This window comes from Rhinatrema bivittatum, chromosome 1 (genome assembly GCF_901001135.1).
Source record: "Rhinatrema bivittatum chromosome 1, aRhiBiv1.1, whole genome shotgun sequence".
Taxonomy (NCBI): domain Eukaryota; kingdom Metazoa; phylum Chordata; class Amphibia; order Gymnophiona; family Rhinatrematidae; genus Rhinatrema; species Rhinatrema bivittatum.
Window position 1 is genome coordinate 419411237 of NC_042615.1, and position 23554 is coordinate 419434790.

A 23554-nucleotide genomic window follows, 5' to 3' on the forward strand; every position below is an offset into this window, starting at 1 on the left:
CAGCATTGAACTGGAGATAGCTAACAGAAGTGTAGATATCCAAGGAGTGACTACTGCAGCATTGGCTTGACCAACTGGTCAGGTTTTAAGATTATAAGGTATGACAAATCATATGAAAATTTACAATGGAGGGTATATGAGGACAAGCATCCAGGCTCCAGACAGGCAACATGCATGGGAGGAGAAAACCATGAACAAATAAGGCAAATGAACCCAACAAACCCAAGCACATTGCAATTACACATAGGACAAGAACAAAGCAGAGACCATTTCCTTCTAGACATCACTATGTATATGGATTTTTTTTTTTTTACATTTGAAATACAAGTTGGTTAAAATACTGCTAAAAATAGCACATACAGAAACAGTACAATACTGATCACACAACACAGTTGCTTTTACAGGAAAAAAAACTCAAAACATCTACAAGAAATACCTTGATGTATTTAAAAAGTAATTTATATACATCTAACAGTCCAAAAGTTACTTGCTCTGGACTCGAGCACCATAATAACAGAGCATCTATAACTGCATGTCAGCCAAAATAAAATAAAATAAAAAAATACATTCTGAACCCTCCCCTACCTCTATTTTAACAAATACTACGTATTAAAGCATTTCTTAGTGGGCAGGTATATCCAAACCCCTTTTTACTTTTTAAGATATGTTTTTTCAATTTGTAGAAAGGGTCTAGAATGGTTTTGCATCATTTGTTTACAGTGCAGGTCCTTTAATAAAATGTTCTCTTGCACTATTAAAAATGTGCATTTCATTTAAAATTTTTCCAGGTGTCATTGATTTCCGTATGCTTAGAAACTTAAGTACTCTTGCACATGAAACAAAATAAAGGAAGGAAAAAAAAAACGTAGAGGCAGCTCATTGTTCTGCATCTTCATTGCTCAAGTTTTGTACCCAAACCTGAAGTCTGGCACCATGATAAACACACACTTACTGTAACATTTCACTGATCTATAGGGGTAAGTGCTCATTCTTGAGTCAAACAAAAACAGTTGCATTATTCTACCAGTTCAAAATCTTGTCAATTGGTCTAGGCATGATTTGTTTTCTTGAGTAAGAGGTCAGCAGTGGTGGAGTTAGAGCAGTGTGCTGGGCAGATTGTTGCTCTGCCACCTGAGGCAGGTGGTTTTGGAATGCTTGTACAAGTGACTAGACTGACTGAACCTCTTCCCACACTTTAGACAAGCATAGGGCTTCTCCCCTGTATGCACACGAATGTGCTTCTTACAGTCTGTTAAGGTCAAAAAAGTCTTGCAGCATATCTTACAAGCATACTTGCGAGCACCTTCTACAACCAAGACATTGTGCTCGGATAAAGCTTTCTTGCACTTGGAGAGAACATCGGCCGAGGCTCTTGTCAACTGGGGGGGACCCTGCTGTGAAGTGTGCCCATTTTCATAAGATGACGTGGCACCATTCATCAGCAGCTGGGCACTGGATGTGCTGTCTTGAATTTGGGCACTCCTCACAGAGGTCACAATGGGCATTTTAGGAGCAATACGCCGATAGCTAGGGAAGCTATTTGTGCCTCTTCCCATCATAGATCTGTTTAAAGAGTGAAGTCCCAAACCAGATCTTGGAAAGTCCATTCCATACTGCTCTGCTCCCCGGTATCCAGAAGACTGCACACATGGGAGGCCCATGACATCCTGCATAGGTCGAACAAAATGAGAATCTGAAGGATCATTGAATGGATTATCCCCATGAGACACTGAAACAGAGGAATGACCACCTGGAGGCCCAGACTCAGGGCTCATTAGGTAAGTGGCATCTCCTTCCATTCTGCAGTCACTGGTTGTATTTGGAATGTTATCATCACTGCTCTGATTGGCACCGAAATCACCACCCCTTTTACTCAGAAAATTTGAAATACTAAAAGCAGATTTGTGTTCCAGATTATTTGTGACCTCTAATATCTGGATATCTCCCACTCGATCAGTGCTAGACTGGGGGTCAGAAAAGCTTCGGTCACTGCTCTCAGGACTCAGCTCTATCTTTTCTGCACTGGCTATTCCCCCTTCCACCTCAACAGACTCACTCCCTTCTGCTTGAGAAGTGACATCACTCACTTCATCTTGAGGCTCTGGTGAGCTTAATGGCTCCGATTTAATTATAACTCGCATGTGCTCCTCTTTCTCTGCAAGGCCAATATCTGCATTTTCAGACTGGAAGCTGTTTTTCTCACAAGCAGACTCCTGGTCATAGCTGGTTTCAACTTGGGTTGCCTGAGATGCCATGGACATCTGTGACACAGTGCCTCCACTGTTATCAGACTGGCTGGGCACCTGGGTATCTTCCTGAGCACTGAAGGATTGGTCAAACATGATGGTATTATCTTCCTGATGATCAGCCATTGCATCAGACTTAGAATTCTCCACCATTTTCAGTGAGTCAGGTGAGAAAAATTCCTCCCGAGAATGTACTACTGACTGGCCACTCTCTGGGGTCACATCTGAAATGGCCTCGTCCATGGAAGGCCTCATGCGTTGCCTGGCCCTTTCTTCAGAAGTCTGCTTCCGCTTGTGGAGACGCCTGATTGGAAAAGTGGCACGCTGCTCCACTATGTTACTCCGCATGGAAGAGCTCATGGCATTCTGCTGCTCCTCGGTGCTCTGACTGGAATTCAGGGCAGAGCTGACTATACTCAAGCCCAGCTGCTGCAGCATGAAAGATCGCTGCATGCGTGCATTTTGCTCCTGGACTCTGTCATTGGGGGGAGACATAGGCAGCGTCCGGGTGGTAAGGTAATGTTTGCATGCCTTCACAACAGAATTCAAATGCAGATGAGAGGCTGCAAGCAAGACATCCATGACATTGCTCTCTCCCAGCATGAGTGTGGAAGTATACATCATGTCAATTAGGGCAGCAAAGGCCTCTGCAGTCACTACCTCACTGTCCAACTGGATCATATTCATGGTCTGATCCCCTTCTGCCACCGTAAAGAGGGCCCGGAAATGAGTGCTACAGGCTGCCAGCACAGAACGATGAGCTTTGAAATGCCGATTGCCCACCACAATGACACAGTCACAAAGTTGGCCATGGAGTCTCTGATAGTTTAGTTGCTGAAAGATCTGCTCAAAATGCCCTGGAAAATCCATGATCCTGTAAGGGAGAAAAAAAAAAATGGAGAAAAAGTTAGGGAATCTGCATGCTGTGCCATAACTCAGATGCTAAGGGAGGGAGAGAAATTTGCGGAGACAATCTGGTAGTTATAAAGTAGGGATGTCATGGTTTAAAAGTTTCTCATTTTTGACAATGGATGAAAACACTAAGCATATTCTATGCCTGGATTGCTCAACTGAGATTGTATCTGGCTATGACAGAAAGCTAACTCTGTAAATGAGGTCTCAAACAGAATATAATGGCAGATAAGGACTGTACCCAACTAGTCTTCCCAATTTTTAGAAATTAAAGTTTCTTCAAACCAAAATGTTTCATGTCCCCTAGCTTGAGAACTAGTGGTTAGAACAGTGAGCTGATCCAGGAAACAGGATTCAAAACCTGCTTTGTCCACTGATGCTCCTTGGGCAAGTCACTTCACTCTTCATTTCCTCGGGTACAAACTTAGGAGCCCACTTACAAAGCATTCCCCCCCCAAGACACAAAATGGAAGAAAACCTTCAGAAAGAAATCCCTTATATTGTAAACCCTCCGGGGCAGGAAACTACCCACTGTATCTGACCTGTAATTTGCCTTGAGGTCAGGTTTGGAAAGGTAATTAAATCCAAATCACTGGCATAGATCCCAAAATTGCATGAACACAATCTAATAGGTGTGCATCATCTATGTTAACAAGGAGACTTGTAAAGTTGTGCATTAGCATGGCACCGAAGCATTTCTGTCTGATCCCTTGAATGTACCATTTTCTGAAGAGTAACACTGAAATTAGAGTACAATACAACTAACGATTATGTTTTGTCTGACCTACTCGGAACAATAGCATTACACAGGAACTGCTATATTGTCACAAATATATTGCTCTTTAAAAAAAAACCCACCTATGTTTGGCATCGTTCTAGGTCCCAGCAGATGATAGGCAGATATGACATGCTGAGATGTGGTGCAAGAAATCACTGAATAATTGTGTGACTCAAGCTTTATTAAAAGTATACAACACTGTGCTACCAGACAAAGATTAATATGAGAAATTGATATGACATTTCGATACACACTTTAGTCCCCTCTGAGGAAGCTGTACATGGCAAAACAAGCCTTTGTTTGCACTAAACAAAATCATGCTGCAAGAAGGGAAGTGCCAAAAAGTTTCCTATTTGTACTAATCTGATGCCACTGCACTACCAGCTGAAAGAAAATATCTCCTTACAGCCTTTATAGACTGACCCATGCTTCAGCCATCTCGCAGAGCAGCTAGGTAGCTCATTATGAGACTTTGTCAGATACCATGATTTTTTAAAGCTTTGAAATATGTTCTGGCTGTATTGTTGCACAAGCATTGGTCTGAATTTGGATTTCAATTAACATGTTTGCAACTAAATTATCAGCAAATCTATAGTGGAGAAGATCGGTACACGCAATGGTAAATATCCAACAAGTAACACTAAGAGCATATGGATCCTAAACTTAAACAAAAGATTAAGTCAATCAAATGCTGCAAAGCAATTCCATCTTTTATATACACATACACTTAAGCAGTTTGCACTGAAAAAAAGCTTTTCAAGCATAAAGAATCTTTCTAGTCAGAATAAGCTATGTCTCTGTATACCATGACCTACAGAAGAAGCTTCTTTGGCTCACTATCTTACAGATGTCAGCCCTGGTTAACCATTTCATTATGCATCTGGAACATTTCCAAGTTGCATTAATTATCCTGAACAGTAGTTTTCCTTCAATAAAAATTCACTACCTTCTGATCTCTTTCCTGTCTTAAAGTCCCTACCTATTAGCAATGGAAACTAATTCTAGCATCACACTTCTATGAACCCGGTTGTGGAAGTTACCACTTTAACAGCAAGATACTCTTTTTAATCTCTAACAAAGAAATAGAATATATGACAGCAGATAAAGAACTGAGGAAAGTTTGTATTTTAATCTTGCTATAGAAATTGTTTGAGGGTTCAGCTATTACTGAACATGAATATTGTATGCTGGGAAAATAGTTTGCAAGTGTTTGAACTAATTGTGTGTATCTGTGTGAGCTGGGAAAGTAATCACTGCTGTGATTCCCACCCATGACTTTTTTTTTAATTTTTGGACACAATAAATGTTTTCATACTAAGTAGATTAGGAATTTAAATCAACATTTAATTAATCTTGAATCTAGTAATGGACTGATTTTAGTCCCACTGCAGGTCACAGACAAGATAAGACAATTAAATTTGATTAAGCATAGCCATGCCTTATACAGCTATAAAGATTTAGACAGAGCTCCAGCAATGAGTTGGGGACTATTCAGTCTTTTGCCTTGGATGGCATGTGTATGATTATCTAACTGTTGGTGAGAGGTTGAATGTATGCAACCAGTGCAAGGAGTTCCTGGCTCTCAGAGAATGAATCCAAGCTCTAGAGCCCAGCACGGCAGACCTGGAGTTGCTGAGGCAGACAGAGGTATACAGAGAAGACCTTCAGAGACATAGCAGAAAGGTCAATGCCTATCTGAATAAGGTCACCTGGAAGAAGACCATTACCTTGGTGTGCAGGAAGTGATCCTGTAGCTAGGGCTTGCCCTCCAAATGATAAAGTATCCTCGTATCATGGATGTGTTTCTAGGGGCATGTGCCAAGGAGGAAAGTATTAGAACCCCATTGCAGTTGGTGATTCAATCATTAGGAATGTAGATAGCTGGGTAGCTAGTGACCTGAGGATCACTTGGTAACTTATCTGCCTTGTGTGAAGCAAGTAGACCTATCGATTTTAGAGTGTGCTAGGGAAGAGCTGATTGTTGTGGTACAGATGGGTACCAATGGCATAGGAAGCTCCAGCAAGGCAGATTATGGAGGCTAAATTTAGGATTTTAGGTAGAAATTTAAATCCAGAACCTCCAGGGTTGCATTCTCAGAAATGTTACTCATTCCATGTGCAAAACCCCAGTCTTAATAGATGGATGAGACGATGGTGCAGCAGAGAAAGCATTAGACTTATTGAACATTTTAAGGAAAGGGAAGATTGTTCTGACAGGATGGGCTCCAGCTTTACCATACTGGAACCTGGCTGCTGATGCTAACATTTAAAGAGGAGTTACAGCAGCTTTTAAAACTAGATTATGAAGGAAAGACAATAGTCTCTCAGAAGCACATGATTCAAAGGGAGGCATCTTCAAAGGATACTTATATAACCAGGAAGTTAGAATAGTCTGATAGAAAGGCTATGGAAAAGGTTGAAGTAGCCCAGACATTTAAATAAAGAGCATTCAGATCTGAAGGACTTCAAACTGCATGTATCATCTGATAACAAGCTGGTTGTGAATACAAATACAAAAAGAATGCAAGAAGACTGGAGCGTTACATTGCATGGCTCTAAGCAAAAAGACACTGACATAATAGGAATCTTAGAGGCCTCATGGAAGGAGGAAAACCACTGGGACAGGACAGAGTAGATCAAATTGGTAGAGGACTAGCACTATATGTTAAGGTTAAAGTCAAGCAGGATAAAGTTCTACAGAAAACAAACTGCACTCTGGAATCCATATGGATAAAAATTCCAAAATGGGAGGAATACAGTAGTGGGAGTACAATACCACTAGCTGGGTCAGGATGGGGAAGCAGATTATAAAATGTTGGAATCAACTTTAGGGGGGGGGGTGTGAAGGAAAACTACTTCAGATCCCATTTTCAAATGAAATATAGATCCTGGTGCAAGGGATAAAAAGGGGTGGATCAGCTTGGAAATAGTGATAATACAATTACCTGTGACAATCATTGGAAGGCAAATACTAAGTAAAGCTACTATAGCAGCATTTCACTTTAAAAAGGGGAGATTATTAATTTCCTCATCCTGTTACTAACTAAATGGAGTAGTTGCCAAGGTTTAAAGTTTGAAAGGTGAGGAAATTGTTTAAAAATTTCATCCTGGAAGTCCAGATAAAATGTATTCCATGCATTAAAAAGGTCAAAGAAAGATCAAATGACTGCCAGCATGATTAAATGGTTACATGAAAGAGGCAATTAAAGTAAAGAGGGCATTTAAAAAAAAAAAATAGAAAGCATATCCAAATGAAGAAAAAAAAGGGATGACCATAAAACACTGGCAAGTTAGAGGTAGAATAGTAATAAGGCAGACTAAGAAGCTCGCTACAGAAGTAAACAGTAATAATGTTATCCATACCAGCGTCAAAATCTGTTAGATTGAAAATCAGTAGATGTGTTTTTTCTGAAGTAGCACCTATTCTCACAAATTCTCTCTCGATTGGTATGCACCAGATTGCAAGTGTTTTAGGAAAGTTTTGAAGACATCTTTTTAATGACATATACTTGAGGAATGTATGTTTAAATTGTTTTGTTTTATTATTGTTATTTGGATTCTATTTCATAGTTATCCACCATGAACAAGATTTGGAAATATGGCAGGCTATAAATTGTAAAAAAATTAATTAAAAAAAAATGTTTAAGTACATTTGAGACAAAAAGCCTGTGAGGGAGTCACATGGCCCTTGAGATGATCAAGAAGTGAAAAAGATGCTCAAGGAGGACAAGAAAATAGCAGAAAACTAAATGAATTCTTTGCCTTTATTTTCTAAGAAGGATGTTGGAGACATACCCACAACCAGAAAGGTTCCTGGATTGTGAGGATTCTGTGCAACTAAAGCAAATCACTATTAAACTTTGGTAAGTAGTAGATCAAATTGACAAACCAGTAACAGATCACCAGGAGCAGGATGGCATTCACCTCAGAGTTCTGACAAAGCCTCAAGTATGAATTTACAAACCTATTTTAGTAATCTGTAACCTATCATTAAAATAACCACAGTACCTGAAGACTGGCCAACGTAATGCCAGTTTTTAAAAAAGGCTCCAAGGATGATCCGGAAAACTATAGACCGGTGAGCCTGACGTCAGTACCAAGCAAAACAGTAGAAGTTATTCTTAAAATAAAATTCCTGGCCATATAAATAGGGATGGCTTAATGAGGAAGAGTCATAGCTTTAGCAAAGGGAAGTCCTGCCTTACCAATCTTTTAGATTTTTTGGAAGGTTTAAATAAAAATGTGGATAGCTGCTAGGAGTCAAGATGGCAGAATGCTATGGAGTCCTGTCCTGCTCTTCCTCATTTATCATAGTTTGTTCATGAGAATGGGAAAAAGGAAAGAGAATGCTAGAGTTTACCCCGCCTCATAGGTCGTTCCACAGGTGTGTCAGTGGGTGCTTCAGGGGATGAGGCCCCCTGTTGTCTCCTCACACTCCATTTCATTCTCCCCAGAGCATCATGAGCCCCCATGGCAACCTGGGACAATGTAAGAGGCAGCCGAAGTTTCATGGTCAGCCATCAAATCCAGATGACAGTGTTGCCCGGCAGAGGGAGAATCTATTCAACCCTTAAGCAGAAGAGGAGAGGAGCTTGCTGGTGTTTGTGGAGTCTTGGGTTTGCAGCCTGGAGTAAATATAAGGGGCTCAATGGGCTCAATGTCTGGAGAAGTGGACCTGAGGTTGGCTTCTGCAAGCCAAGTGACGTTGGGTGTCTTTGGTTTCTCCAAGTACACAGCCTAAAGTGGCGATTTTGGAAGTCAATTGAAATGCAATTACCACAATATCAAATCCAATGTCTCTTCTCTCTCAGTTTCAATCCCTTTCTAGTGAAGTCTGACAAAGGGCTATTTCCTCAGTTAAACAGAAAGTTGAGACCTTAGAGCAGTGGTTCAGGAGTTGGAGAGAATTCCTTGGTTAAAGGTGACTCAATCTCAGAAAAAAGGTTGACGGACTTGAGAATATCATAAGATACAAGAAGCTTAGACTCAAATTTTCCTAAGCAGAAGTTTGTTTCACCTTTGGAAATGTTTAAAAAGTCTCTCTTAAAAGGTCCTGAATTTTCCAGAACATTTCATTCCTCTAGTTTCTAGGATTTGTTATAATGCTACATAAGAAGTTAGATTTTGGGGGGGGGGGGGGGGGGGGGCCCTCCAGAGTACAAAACTCACTGGACCTTTTGAATTTGAAATATGATTTCTATGATCCAACTCATTTGACTCAATTTGTGAAAGGCAGGTGCTTCCTGAGACTGGAACAACATCTTCTCCAGTAGCGTCCTCTCCATCTGCTATATAATCTCCTTCTGTTATCATGAAATTAGTTTAGGGGTGTCCAGCAGCATTTAATTGCCTTTTTCTTTTATATATTACATTATAAGTTTTGCCTTGGAATTTGTAGATTCTTCCCCCATTTATTATCGACTGCAGTTTATTATTTCTTAGTGTATATTACTTGGTACTATTTCTATATTTTTTTTCTAAGAATTGTGTTTTTATATAAAAAAAAAATACTTAAATCATTAAAAACAAACATCTGGATAAATGATAAGTCAGTTGATACAGTGTATTTGGATTTTCAGAAAGCATCTGACAAAGTCCATCAGGAGAGACTCCTCAGGAAGTCACCGATGGGCTGGAGATTAAATAGATGATAGACATGGCCTGATGTCACCGCATTACTTGCTGGAAGCAGGGAAGATCAGCTGGGCTCAAAACACAAATGGCCAAGATTGGCAAGGGTAGGTGGCAAAAGTCCTCACTCCACCAGTACAATGCACTCAGCATTGTTCTCAACTCCTCCTTAATATCTCCCCTCTGTTTTCTATCTTTTAACCAGTTCTTAATCCACAATAGAACATTGCCTCTTACCCATGACTTTCATTTCCTCAAGAGTCTCTCATGAGGTACATTGTAAAACACTATTAAAATCCAGATACACTATATTAACTGGCTCACCGTCAAAAAAACGTAGCAGATTAGTGAGGCAAGACTTCTCTTGGCTAAATCCATGTTGGCTTTGTCCTATTAAAATATGCCTATCTATATGTTCAGGAATTTTGTTGTTTATAATACAGTTTCTACTATTTTGCCCACCAGTCTGTAGTTTCCTGGATCACCTCTAGAACCCTTTCTAAAATTGGTATTATATTGGCCACCCTTCAATCTTAAAATAGCTGATTTTAATGATAGTCTGTAATTTCATTTTTCAGTTCTTTCAGCACTCTGGGATGTATACATCTGGTCCAAGTGATTTGCTACTCTTTAGTTTATCAATTTGCCCTATTACATCTTCCAAGTTCACTGAGATTTGTTACATTACCTTTAAATATCACCTCTGGCATGGGTATCTGCTTAAATCTTCCTCAGTAAAGACCAAAGCTTCTTTTCAAATTCTGTCTTTGCCTTCCTTACCAATGCTTTGCATCTAGCTTGTCAGTGCTCATGTGGTTTCCTCTTCTTTATATCCCTTTTCCATTTTTTTGAAAAATGTTCTTTTGGCTAGAATAGCCTCAGTCACCTCAGCCAGCATGGGTAAAAGGTATTTGGCCTTCCTTCCACCTTTTTTATTGTGTGGAATATATCTTGTCTGGGCTTCCAAGATGCTATTCTTAAACATCCATTTTATCATGGTCTCCTTTTTGAAGGGGAAATGCTATCATGGTAGTGCCCTCCCTCCAGTTATCAAGTCAAAATTTGATCATGTTATGATCACTATTGCCAAGAAGCCCCATTACTGTTACCTCTCTCACTAAATTGTATGTTTCACTTAGGTCAAAGATAGCTCCCACTCCTCAGTTCTTGTAACAGCTGCTCCATGAAGCAATCATTTATTTCATCTAGAAACTTTGCCTCCTTAGCATGCTCTGTTGTAACACTTACCCAGTCAATACTGGAGTAACTGAAATCACCATTACTGTGTTGCTAATTTTGTTAGTATTTCATTGACTGCCTGTTCATGTTGGCCAAGTGAACAGTTATATAAACCACCACTGCTAATTTATTCCCCTTCTCATCTGAAAGGCTGAAAGATCAAATTACATACCTCTCAAAATCCAGGCTGTGATGACTAGAACTAGATGTTTGTATGTATGACTCCTGGTTTTGTATTAAGGCTAAGGAAGATCCCAACCAGATTGGTTTCCTGGGGCATAGTTCTCAGAATCAGAAACCAAAATTTGTCTTGGCCAACAAAATTATCTGTATCACAATTTGCTAGTGCTTTGTGTTTTATCCAGGCTTTTGCTACTAGAAATACTGAAAGATATGCATTCAGAAAATCTGTCCTGCTAAAAATGGAGAAGAGGCCTGCAACAAGCTTGCTTTCTGACCACTTCCTGGATAAGAACACTGAAAGCAAAATTGTTTACCTGTAATTTGGGGGTTCTATGTAGCAGGATAAAAATCAGCCATAACCAGTAGGAGACTTCATCTGATGGTGTTGACATGGACCCAGTTCTGAGCTCAGACATGTTCGAGCTCGTGCAGGAGTTCCTGCGTGCAGCTGCTGCATCATGAACTACTCATTCTCTTCCAGAGCTTAAGCCAGACTGTGGAATTTCCAGGGAGGCAGGTAGGTAATATACGGCTTATTTAGTCTGTCTACAGAAGATCCCCATTACAAGTAAGAAACATTGCTTTCTCCATTAAGAAGGATTAAATTTATTTATACACATCTAATACTCCATCTTTTACCAAGAATGGCCTCAAAGTGGATTACAACAAAATGTTTAGATGTTTGACTTACATTTTTACAGTTGGAATAGCATTGGGAACCCAGTGGTATAACACTTCAAGTCCTTAATTGGACATTTGGATAGTTAGATCAGGGGGATTTGAGGGTCTCTGCAGCAAAGATCTGGCTGAAAACTGCACCTTACCAAAATTCTAGTAGCAGTACTTTGTAAGAGCTGGAGGCACTTCATACTGTATTGCATGCCTTTGAATAGGTAGTTGCAGTAGTCAGTTTGGATGGTAATTAACACAGATTACAATATCAAGATTGTGTTTATCAAGGTAGTTGCACATTTAACAGATCTTGTGCTGGAATATAAAGAGGGTCCTTACCACCTTAGTAATACGAGTTTCCATGGTGAGGTTTTAGTCAAGCCAAATCCCCAGGCTTCATATTGGCTATTTAGGATATAAAGGGTTACCTCACAGGAAAGACAGCAATCATAGAGGATGATCCTGTTGGCTTAGCCAGAGCAGTTCCAATTTGGGAGGGGGGGGGGGGGGCGGGCCTGAGAGTTTGAGTTTCTGATTACTAAGCCATTGGGCTACTGCTGTAAGAAAATAATTGAGGCTGGTAATGTATGAAGTTTGGTTGGGTGCCATCAGCAATTAGGGGCATTCAACGTTGAATGACTGAATGAGGTTAAAGTAGAATGAATGTAAATACTGAAAAGGATAAAGAAGACCACCAAACCTTGAGGGACTCCATAGGCAAGATCTCTGGGGTTGGATAGTTATTTGGCTCATAAAACAGATTGTGTTCTGTTAGAAAGGAATGATTCAAACCATTTGAGGGCTATGCCTTCAAGGCTAATGTTCATTAAGCATCAAATCAAGACTTGGGATTGACAAGCGTAAAAGACAGCAGAAAGATCTAATAAGACTAGGAGGAATCACACCTTTAGCTGCATGCAGGTGGATACTGAATAGTCGTTTCTGAATCCAGACTGGTAATGGTGTAGGATGTTTTATTCTTCTAGAAAAAAGTCTAGGAGAATAATGTATATTACCTTTTTCACTACCTTGGACAAGAAGGAAATGCTAGAGGCTGAGCAATTATTTTTGGATCAGAGCCAGGTTTCTTCAGTGTAACATAGTAAATAATGGCAGATAAAGACTGAATCTATTCACTTTGCCCAGCAAGTTAAGAGTAGTAACTGCTGCTCCATGCAGGCTACCCTCATTCAGAAAGCTTACATCTAAAGTTAACAAAAGGTTACTCATTTACTTCATTTTCATCTTCTAGCCATTAGGGATCCTGTGTGTATATCCCATGCCCTGTTAAATTCCATTGATTGCTATTTTAAAGAGTAAGGTAGGGAACTGAGATTTGTGTGTAATTTGAAGCACAATCTATGGAGGGAGGGGATTGATAGGATCTAATGGGTGCACAGACTGACATTCTCTGGAGGATCTTCACCTCTTGTGGGTCAAAAAATGGGATGTAGTCTGGAGGGAATAAGACTGAATTGGCTGGGGTAGGAGAAGGGGTGATTGTATTCTTAGGGCAATTTGGGCTGTGTGATGCTCTGTATCTAATACTGGCTGCTAGGCGACTCCTCACTGGGCCATGCTCAGACCTGCTCTTGCCTCTGCCTTGAATGCTGTATGATGCAGCAAGGTCAGTCCTATAAAAACCTGCCTCACTCTTAGCCAAGAGCCTCATCATTGAGTCACCCTAGCTTTGGCCATCTTTACAATTACCTTGCCAAAGGATCCTGTTCGCCTTGCCTGTGTATTCCTTCCCTTGCTCTTGTCCTGTCTAGGTCTCTCAGTGGCCTAGCTTGCCTGTGTATTCCATGCCTTGGCCAGACCCCCAGTGGCTTCTCAATGTGTTCAGGCCTCCCAGTGGCCTTTTTTGTACATGTATTTCTTGCAGCATATTCCCAGCCTTGTTCCTGTTCTGTGTTAGGTCTCCCAGTGGTCCTTCTGTCCCTTGCTCTCCCATTTTGGTGTGAGCCAGCCAGTGGTCTGTCTTGTTTTGTCCAGTTCTGTCTTGCCTGGCCTGTTTCCTGCCTTGCTCCAACCCTGCCTTCATGCCTGCCTAGAGAATTACCTAACACCAGCCTGCTCAGCCCTCTTAGCAATGATAGGAGATATTTAGTATTTATTAAAATTTATTGTCCATATATCAAATAGTTAATGGCAGAACCCCTAGATTTTAGGGTTTCTAGCTTGGAGAGTTTTTGTACAAGTTCAAAACATTTACCTGGATGGTTCATGGATAATTCTAGTTCTATTTTTGCTTGTAGAATGGCTTTGTATTTTTGGAGTGCTCTTTGAAGAAACAAAGGTTGGTATCCATATCTTTGTTTCCATAATACCCATTCAAGTTGTTGGCATTATTGTTTAAGGAGAAGACTACCTTCGTGGAACCATGGGAGAATTCCTGAGGGGTCTGGCGGGATTGGGTTTGAGAGGGGCTAGTGTGCCAATAGCTGTAGAGAATACATCATTCCATTGCTGGACTAGTAGTTTTGGCAAGTCTGTAACAGATGGGGTTGTTCGTATGTTAGAAGTTTATTTAAATCAGCCATAACCAGTACAGAGTCCCAAACTGAGTACTGCCTTATGGAACAACTGATAGAGATCTGCAAAGCTAGCATAACAGAAGCGACCCTCAAATGAGCTACTGAAGTCACCATGGTTTGTACTTTATGAACCTTGACAAAAGTGTATGAGGTGTAATCCAGCCAAAGTATAGTAGCACATTATACAGTTCACTAACCAATTAGAAATTAAGCTACTTCCCTTCCCAACTTTTTAATGATTAATCATTTTCTTAATAAATAAAATTCCCAAAGCCTCTTTGCCCTGTATATTTATCTTAGACTGTAAACTCTGAGAAGGGACTGACATGTATTTTTGTACAGCACTGCATATATATCTAGTAACGCTACAGAAGTGATAAGTAGCAGGACCACTCATGAGGTTGCAGAACTCTCGAGGCAGGCCACAAGCATATTCTGGTCAACTGTGACAAATTGCCTGGAGATAGGAACTGAGATGACAGACCCAGATCCTCAGGGCCTTCTCGCATAAAACATAATCCCATGCCTCCTTGTTTATATAAAACATGGCCACTTGACTGTCCATATGCATCAAGATTCTCTTGTCTAAGAGCAGGTGGGAGAAAGCACTTATACATACTGGATGGCCTGCTGATCCAGAAGGCTTTCCCCAATGAATCACTGCAGGGAGTGAAGGGGCAGAGGGACCTGGCCTTGACAAGCAAGCTTACCCCAGTTGGTGAAGCTCCTTGAGGAGATTCTTGGAGGCTCCCCTGTACCTTGCTCTCCAGGAAAGACTCCATCCTGGATAAGGTAGGTTCAATTCTTCCTTGCTAATTCTCAGGCAGCCAGAAGGTAAAGAAAAATTCCACATCATTTCAGATAGCTGGGCTGCTATTTGCAGAGGGGATCTCTACATTGGAACAGGTGGGGAAACATCTTCCTCTGATGTACAGATGGGCTCATCTTCACTTGGCCCCACAGTGGCTGGGGATGCCATAGATAAGCTTGGAAGAGACACTTGGTGCAGACTAGCTTTGTGCCGATTACACCAATGTGCTCCACTGGCTGGAGTTAGTCCAGACCATTTGCCCCTTAAAGATTTTCTCCATGCTGTTATTAGGAAGGGAATGGTTAATAAAACGGAAAATGTCATAATGCCTCTATATCGCTCCATGGTGAGACCGCACCTTGAATACGGTGTACAATTCTGGTTGCCGCATCTCAAAAAAAGATATAATTGCGATGGAGAAGGTACAGAGAAGGGCAACCAAAATGATAAAGGGGATGGAACAGCTCCCCTATGAGGAAAGGCCGAAGAGGTTAGGGCTGTTCAGCTTGGAGAAGAGACGGCTGAGGGGGGGATATGATAGAGGTCTTGAACGAGTAGATGTGAAGCTGTTATTTACACTTTCGAATAATAGAAGGACTAGGGGGCATTCCATGAAGTTAGCATGTGGCACATTTAAGACTAATCTGAGAAAATTATTTTACTCAAACGCACAATAAAGCTCTGGAATTTGTTGCCAGAGGATGTGGTTAGTGCAGTTAGTGTAGCTGGGTTCAAAAAAGGTTTGGATAAGTTCTTGGAGGAGAAGTCCATTAACGGCTATTAATCAAATTTACTTAGGGAATAGTCACTGCTATTAATTGCATCAGTAGCATGGGATCTTCTTAGTGTTTAGGTAATTGCCAGGTTCTTGTGGCCTGGTCTGGCCTCTGTTGGAAACAGGATGGTGGGCTTGATGGCCCCTTGGTCTGACCCAGCATGGCAATTTCTTATGTTCTTATGTACTCTTCATCCACCAAGTAAACTCAGAATTTTTAAAGGACACTTCTGCGCATATGTTTGCTTTGAAACTTTGTCCTAATGTCTGAGGATATGAAATACTGGCAGACGTTAGCCCTGTATGTGGTGTTATAAAAGTTACCCTCTGTAATACCCCTTACCTCCAAGCGCTCCTACATGCTCCTCCTCTGCCGTTGCAGACCTGCAAGGTGCTGCGTCCTAGGGTCTCGTTTAAACCACCACCACTTCCTGTAGCCCTTTTGTAGGCCAGGCCTGGAACAAATCTCCTTCCTTGTCCTGCCTAAATCTGTTAACCTCATTTTGGGGCTGCCATGGCTCACAAAGAGCATAACCCGTGCGTTTATTGGTCAACAGTAAAGATCAGTCAATGGGGACCCAGGTGTTTCCAGAAGAAGTGCTTATAATCAGTTTTCCATCACTGACCCTCACTTGGTCCATCCTCCCACTACTACCCGAGCCTCCACAAATCCAGATGATTTACAAGAAAGGCATTAATATGAAGCAGTGGGAATGTCACCACTTCACCAGACCTCCTTCCCAGCAAGGTACCTCCCCATGGCAGAACCAAGCCTCAATTTGTCCTTGAGATACCAGCAATTTCTGATATAAAGAAGAACCTTGAATGTGGATACTTCAAGTCTCCCACACCCCTGTTTAAACCAGGGGAAAGGTCTGGCTGAGCACAGAGGATCTCCACCTAAAGACTCCTTTGACAAAGGTCACCCCTTGCTTCATTGGACCCTTTCCAATACCCTACTAATGAGCCTTGGTCACATAGCTTCTGATACCTCCAACATTATGGCGGCCCAATTCCTTCCATTTGTCCAGACTGAAGCAACAGGTATTCTCATGGGAGCTGTGACGGGCACCCATTCCAACCACTGTACCAAGGAATCCAAACAAGGGATATGAAATTCATGAAATAATCGTCACCAAGAGGAAATTGGGAAAAATGTTATCTAAACTCCTGGAGAGCATATGATCCAGAAGAGGATACCTGGGAGCCTACCAAGAATATTTAAGCTTCCTAGCTCACCAAAGAATACAACCAACTCTTCCCCCACAAGCCAAGAGTCTAGAAAGAGGGCTTAGAGCAGTGGTTCACCAAAAATTTGACTTAGAAAGTCTATGCTTTCTTTAACAGACAAGTGCTTGAGGAAAGTGCAGAGTAAGGAACTGGTACTTAGAAATTCCTTCTCACCGCTCCCTATTGTTGCTTTTCCCCTCAACCCTGGCAATCACTGCCACCACCAAACCAGAAATGTTGCAGGTATGCTGTATCCTGCCCTGCCATCCCACTGCATCTCCCCCTCCCCACCACTTCTTGGAGTTTCAGTTTCTCTGTATGCTTGTTTATAATTTATGGTCTTTTATTCTGTTTTCAATAAAGTCAGTCTATATTCTGCATGTTTGACAGAGGTGAGGGATTCTGTTAACTAGGATGTAGATTCTGTGTAGGAATCTAGAGCAGTCTGGCTTCCTTTGTTTTTCCAATAGTTCTATATTTTCAGCCTTACTTTTTCATAGATAAAAGTTATTGCGGTTCAAAGTCCTGTATGTACCATTATATTTAGTTAGTACTCGTATGGTATGGCTGTTGTGCTATATAATTTCTACATGTCCTTTTAGCATGTTTTCACATTATTTCACAAAATATCTGGCAGGGAAGGGATTTTACAGTACTATTACTAAGGGGATATCAGAATTTGAATATATTTTTATATGGTGAATTGAAAGGGGAAATTTCCTAACTCTGCTCTGTATAAACTTCAGAATAGGTCAGAACTTTGAGGTTGACAGTGAAATGCACGAGAGCTTGTCTGTATCGAAAAACTGTGTTGCATATGCATATCAGTCCCACATTTCTCACTGATGCAGTAAGCAAAGACTACAATTTGTGAAAAAAAAAAAACATTTAATATTTTATAAGTAATTATTGAAATTAAAGAATGTTATTTTGTTGAAAATGATGCAAGAGAAAGATATCAGAGTCAAATCTCCAATGTCAAAGAAAAAGATCCAGAGAAAGTCCAGTCCAGTTTTTATCACCAACAGAAACTGTTTTGCAAAGTAACCACACATGCTCCGGTTCCAACAAGGATTTTGACAACATTGTGCACCTTAGTTTTGAAGTCATGTCCTGCTGACCTGGTTTTTAAGATCCATTACTTTTGCCTGAACCTCGAAGCACATTTTACTATTATCCACTGCCGAATTTAAAGAATCCTTTTAGTGCAGTGGTGAACCAGCAAAGAGTGTAAGAACTGATCAAGTTCTTACCATTTTCTGATCAGCTTTTCTTTGGTGGTTCTCTGCATTTTCACTGAATCTGCTGGGACCTTTCCACACAAACTACAAGTTCTCAGATAGCCACTTGATATTTTTAGAGCTAAAAGAATTTGATTTTAAGAGTTAAGAGACTTATCAGCTCAGTGTTGCATCAAACATATGTATTTTTATTACTAACAAATTCAAGCTTTTCTTTTGCTTCCTGAATAGAAATGGTTCCTACTGATGGGTAAAAGGTTTGAAAGGTGCTGACACAGTACAATGAACAGGTCCACAGGTGTGATAATGGTCACCTGAATGCAGTGGAGCCTGGCAGCTCTGTACAAGCAATTGTCAATTTAATGGAGCAACATCCAGAGAACAGTACTTAAATACACAGAACAGTCAAATATTCAAAGTAAAATAAAAGCCTCAAATACAAAAATATCCTTATTTATGCAAATCTAAAAACAAGTATGTTACAGAATAAGGGTTTGAAAATTACACTTGCCCAATTCTTCTCATGCATGAGATAATAGAGCAAGGGCGGCTAACTCCAGTCCTCAAGAGCCAGAAAGACAGGCCTGGTTTTCAGGATATCCACAATAAATTTACATGGGATAAGATTTGCATCCACTGCCTCCACTGTATGCAAATATCCATGCATATTAGTTATGAATATCCAGAAAACTAGGCCTGTTTGTGGCTCTCGAGAACCAGAGTTGGCCACCCCTGCAAGAGAGTCTTTTTGCTTTCCAGAAGAGGCAGTGGAGTCTTCAGCCCTAATTGGGGCCCCACAGCCGGTTGTGTCTTTGTTCCCTTTCAGGGTTTGGAGGATACAGAGAGCTACAGCAGATAGATGTGTGGAGGAGAGCAAAGGAGAAAAAAAGGACTGCATTTGTGTGACATGGGAAGTGGAGGAAGGAAGGGAGAGACGGCATTGTACTAGCCAGTGAAGAAATCCACTCACAGTGCATTCCTATCACTAGCCACCTCTTCAAAATAAATGATTTTGGAGGGGGAGGGGGGGGGAGGAGAAGCAAGCAGCTGCAGGAGTAGCTGGCAAGTGCATTTTCTCCTTGGCCTGTAAATTCTGGAGGAAATTTTCAAACACTGTACATAATTTAAACCCTATACGTAACAAATAGCTGAGCTCAGTGTGTCAAAAATAATAAATGTTTGATAACCCATATGATCACATGACCTCACTCATTCAATCTGGATACTTCTTGTGGCTTAAAACTATTTTTCCCCAATGAAATAATATTTGAAGTGCTTTCTCAGTCTGGCAAGCCGATTCTAGTGTTTTTCAAAATGTCATGCCACAAAATGGACATAAGCAGATTTCTAATGCTCATTGTGATTAAACAGTCTGCCTTGCTGGTCTTATACTTAGTGTTATAGTATCTCCCTACCACAGTTCTGCTCAACTTAGTATTCAAATTGTGGCTATTTCTGACTCTCTACTTCAGTTCATAGATTAACTAGCCAAGTTAACTACCAGCTCCAGTTTCTGGAGAATCTTGCAACTTCAAGTAAACCACTTTGTTTTGTCTCTTTACATATGTACAAAGACAGTAATACAAACATTTAGGTTTGCTTTAATACCAAGTTGGCATATAGAATTTTTGTATTTAGTTCTAGATGTATCAATTTTCTAACACATTAACTGCCCAATGTATCAGAAAATGTGCTATATTATTGCATAAATAAATGTAGTACAGTGAGGGAAGAAAAGCAGCAAATCTAATATAAAAATAAAACATTAAGATAACAATGTTGGAAGGTGGTATTAAAAAGGTCATATAACAATGATAGGAAAATTAAAAGAAGTGCAAAAGATACTACAATTAGAGGGATAGTATAAGAGGGACTGATCCAATTCAGTCCTGTTTTAACTGTTTACAACAAAAGGGTCATTTGAGTAATCTGCTCACATCCAAAACAGAATACTTTTGGAAGCTCAAAGAAAGAAAAATACATCTGATATAATGCTAACTAAACAAATACAAGATCAAACCCATACATAACAAAAATATAGCAGGGGGAAAGAGTCTAACATCCCTGGGGAAGTTGCTGGCTTTTATCAAAATCTATACATAATCAAACTTCAGTCAGTAAAGCACAATTACATGACTATTTGGACAAGCTGAAAAGAACTAGGATTACCAGATGCTGGAGACAATTGTTTCCCCTGCAGAAGTGCAGCAAGTTATGCTCTTTAAAAAAAATAATAATAATAATAGATAGGAAAAGCCCTGAACCAGATGGCTTTTTATAGAACTGACAAATAGGAACATACTTCCTGATATGTTAGCCCTCTGGACAGTGTGTAAAGCTGCCATCATACTCATTTATAATAACAGACTATCTTTCATATCATCCAGTACTTTTCCTTAATATTGTCATGAAGATACCTACTAAGCTTCTAGCATTTTGTATCTAATGTACTCATGTATAAATTGACAAATTTATGATGGAAAAATGTCCAAAAGAGCCGGTTTGACTTATGTACATATACCTGTTTTTCCATGTATACTGTAAGGTCACTGAGACATGTATGTACATACATGTGAATCGCCAAAATGGAGTGGTGGTAAGTGCATTACTTGTGCAACTAACTCTGGTTGTGCTACACAACATCTTTTAAATTCAGACATGCCTCTTCTTGAATTTTTATCTTCGATAGATCACGCATTTTAAACCTAGACTTATACACGGCTCAATGCATTTCAATGGATTTTGGTCTCAAAATCGCCTTATACATAAGATAGACAGACACGAGTATATTCCAACTCGAATATTGTGATGAATGCAGACAAATCTGAAGTATCTAAAATTATATAAAATAATCAATAGGCTTTTTTCAAGACAGAAGCCCAAGACAAACTGTTCCACATATTAAGTATTATTAAAAGCGTAAGGCCAAAACCAAGAACCCACAGTGCTCATTTCACACACACAGAGCATTTGATTGGGTGGCATGGGATTTCCTAAAAGAGGTCATGCTACAAAAGGAATTGTTCCTCAATTTCTTCAAATTAATATCTTCACCGCTGGCAAAATCCCAGGATTCATGTCACCTGGGTGCCTAAAATTCAGAAAAGCAAAAAAATAAGAGAATAACTAAAAAAATATATATAAAAATGCAATAGAAACAAAGCAAAATAAGGAAGAGGCAAACAAAAATAAACAAAATAGCAACAAAAAAAAAAAATCCCTGGGTCCTAAAAATGTTTGCCTGTTACCTGTTTTCTAAATATATTTCCACTCCTTTGCATTTTCTATGTATAAACATCCATCCACAAAATTCTGCTAATGGAAACATATCCAGAGCATTTGACTTGGGTAGCGGGTATCTAGCAAGGATGCCCTCCATAGCACTCCATGTGCTACTAACAGAACCATTGGCAGATGTAAGAATATCAAAAAAGGATAAGGGAGAAATAAATAAAAAATAAAAAAGGAATGCATTAAATATAGATGACATGGGTTCTAATTTATTATTTATTTATTTATTTATTTAGCATTTTTATATACCGACGTTCTCGATACAAATATCAAATCAGGTCGGTTTACATAAAACAAAACAATCGCAGTGAGGCGTTACAATAAACGGAGTTTCAGAACATGAGAATAAATATTAAATAAACAACAGTGACTCATCAAATGACGAGAATTATTAAGCTTTTTTCTCCATAGTTTAAAATGGGAAAAAATCCTTAGTAAATCAGACCCATTAAATGTAGCCTCCCAAAGCAGGAGAACACCACAAAAATGTAGACACCACTAAGGACATAATACATTTAACTAGTTCAGAAATGCTGCCTATCCTAATAAATGAAGGGATACAGGCTCCCCACTGTCCACTAATTTGGGCCTCTAAAAGCTAAAATATTTAAGGATCTACTTAACATAAGTTACAAATCTGGTAAAAGTTAATTTAGAGTGAATTTTAGGAAATGGAGAAAAATATATACTAGTTGGAAAGATCAAATGATTGCAGTTAAAAAAAACAACAAAAAACAATCACAGAATTTATAGGACTTCAAAAGGAGGACAGTGTTCATGAGATACCCAAATGTATATTAAAATGGGATAAGAAACTAAATCCCCCCCCCCCCCCCAAAAAAAAATAACAAAGGAAGAAAATATGGAACTTTACACATCACTGTTCTCTCTCAACCATGGTCTGAGTACAATATAAAGTCAAAACAAGAACATATCACAACCCATCTCGCTTATATACTATTAGATATGCTTTAGATGATAAGTGTGGGTAAGCATATACAGAGGCACCCAGTCACATGTATTCTAAATGTCAGAAAATTCAGGACAATAAGTGTTCATTTAAGGATATAAGATGCCCCAAATAGTTTGAAGTCAATCCCAGAGGAAGTGAATAGGGAAAAAGAGTGCAAACTTGATATAAAAACTACTCTTTGTAGGCAGGAAGGCCTGGTAGATAAACAGAAAGAAATAGATACTTCAATGTCAGCAGAAGATGGCATGGGATAGAGAAGGGCATTTTCAAATTAAAGTTAAAAAAAAAAAAAGAAAAGTGAAGACCAGACAAGGATAGCTGGGAAATATTGATTACTAATCAAGACAATTAGTAACAATCCATAATGAAAAACAAGATGCTATACTTCAAGAGCTTCTACGCTTAGTTGAATGACTGTTGCAAGAAAAAGGAGTATGATTTACTTGGAGACTGGAGCTCTAACTGGAAGGACTAAACAAAAAGGATAGTCTGCATCTGTTTGAGAAAGGAAGGCTATACCCTACATCTGCAAAAGGATTTTGGCAAAGTTTTTGTTTTACAATTAGTACAGAAAATACTATGACATGCCTATATCACTTTTGGTGAAAACATGGTTGGTTTTATTGTCTAATACATGCACTGTTCCCCATCTTTTGCATAAAGTTACACCTCTGCTGTAGTCTCTTCTATATATTTGTATTTGATTCTTACATATCAGATATAAGAAAGACCATCAATATTATCACATACGTAACTCACCAAACATCATAAGAACTGCCATACTGGGTCAGCCAAGGGTCCAACAAGCCCAGTATCCTGTTTCCAATAGTGGTTAATCCAGATTACTTGTACCAGGCATGATCCCAAATAGTACAAAGATTCCATGATGCTTATACCCATGTATAAGCAGAGGCTTTCCCTAAGTCTGCCTTTTTAATAAGAGTTTATGGACTTTTCCACTAAGAACTTGTTGAAACCTTTTTTAAACCCAGATACACCAGCTGCCTTACTACATCCTCCAGCAGTGAATTCCAG

The 23554-nt window shown here is 39.7% G+C and overlaps 1 protein-coding gene across 2 annotated transcripts in view; it reads right to left on the reverse strand.

Moving 5' to 3' along the window:
- Positions 1–283: 283 nt before the first annotated feature.
- Positions 284–23554, reverse strand: part of ZBTB5 (zinc finger and BTB domain containing 5) — a 28348-nt gene continuing 5077 nt past the window's right edge. For both annotated transcript variants that reach the window (XM_029603060.1, XM_029603055.1), the window contains exon 2: positions 284–3120. In XM_029603060.1, coding sequence (XP_029458920.1) covers positions 1095–3116 — 2022 coding nt within the window. In that variant the 5' untranslated portion in view covers positions 3117–3120 and the 3' untranslated portion in view covers positions 284–1094. The remainder of the gene's footprint in view (positions 3121–23554) is intronic.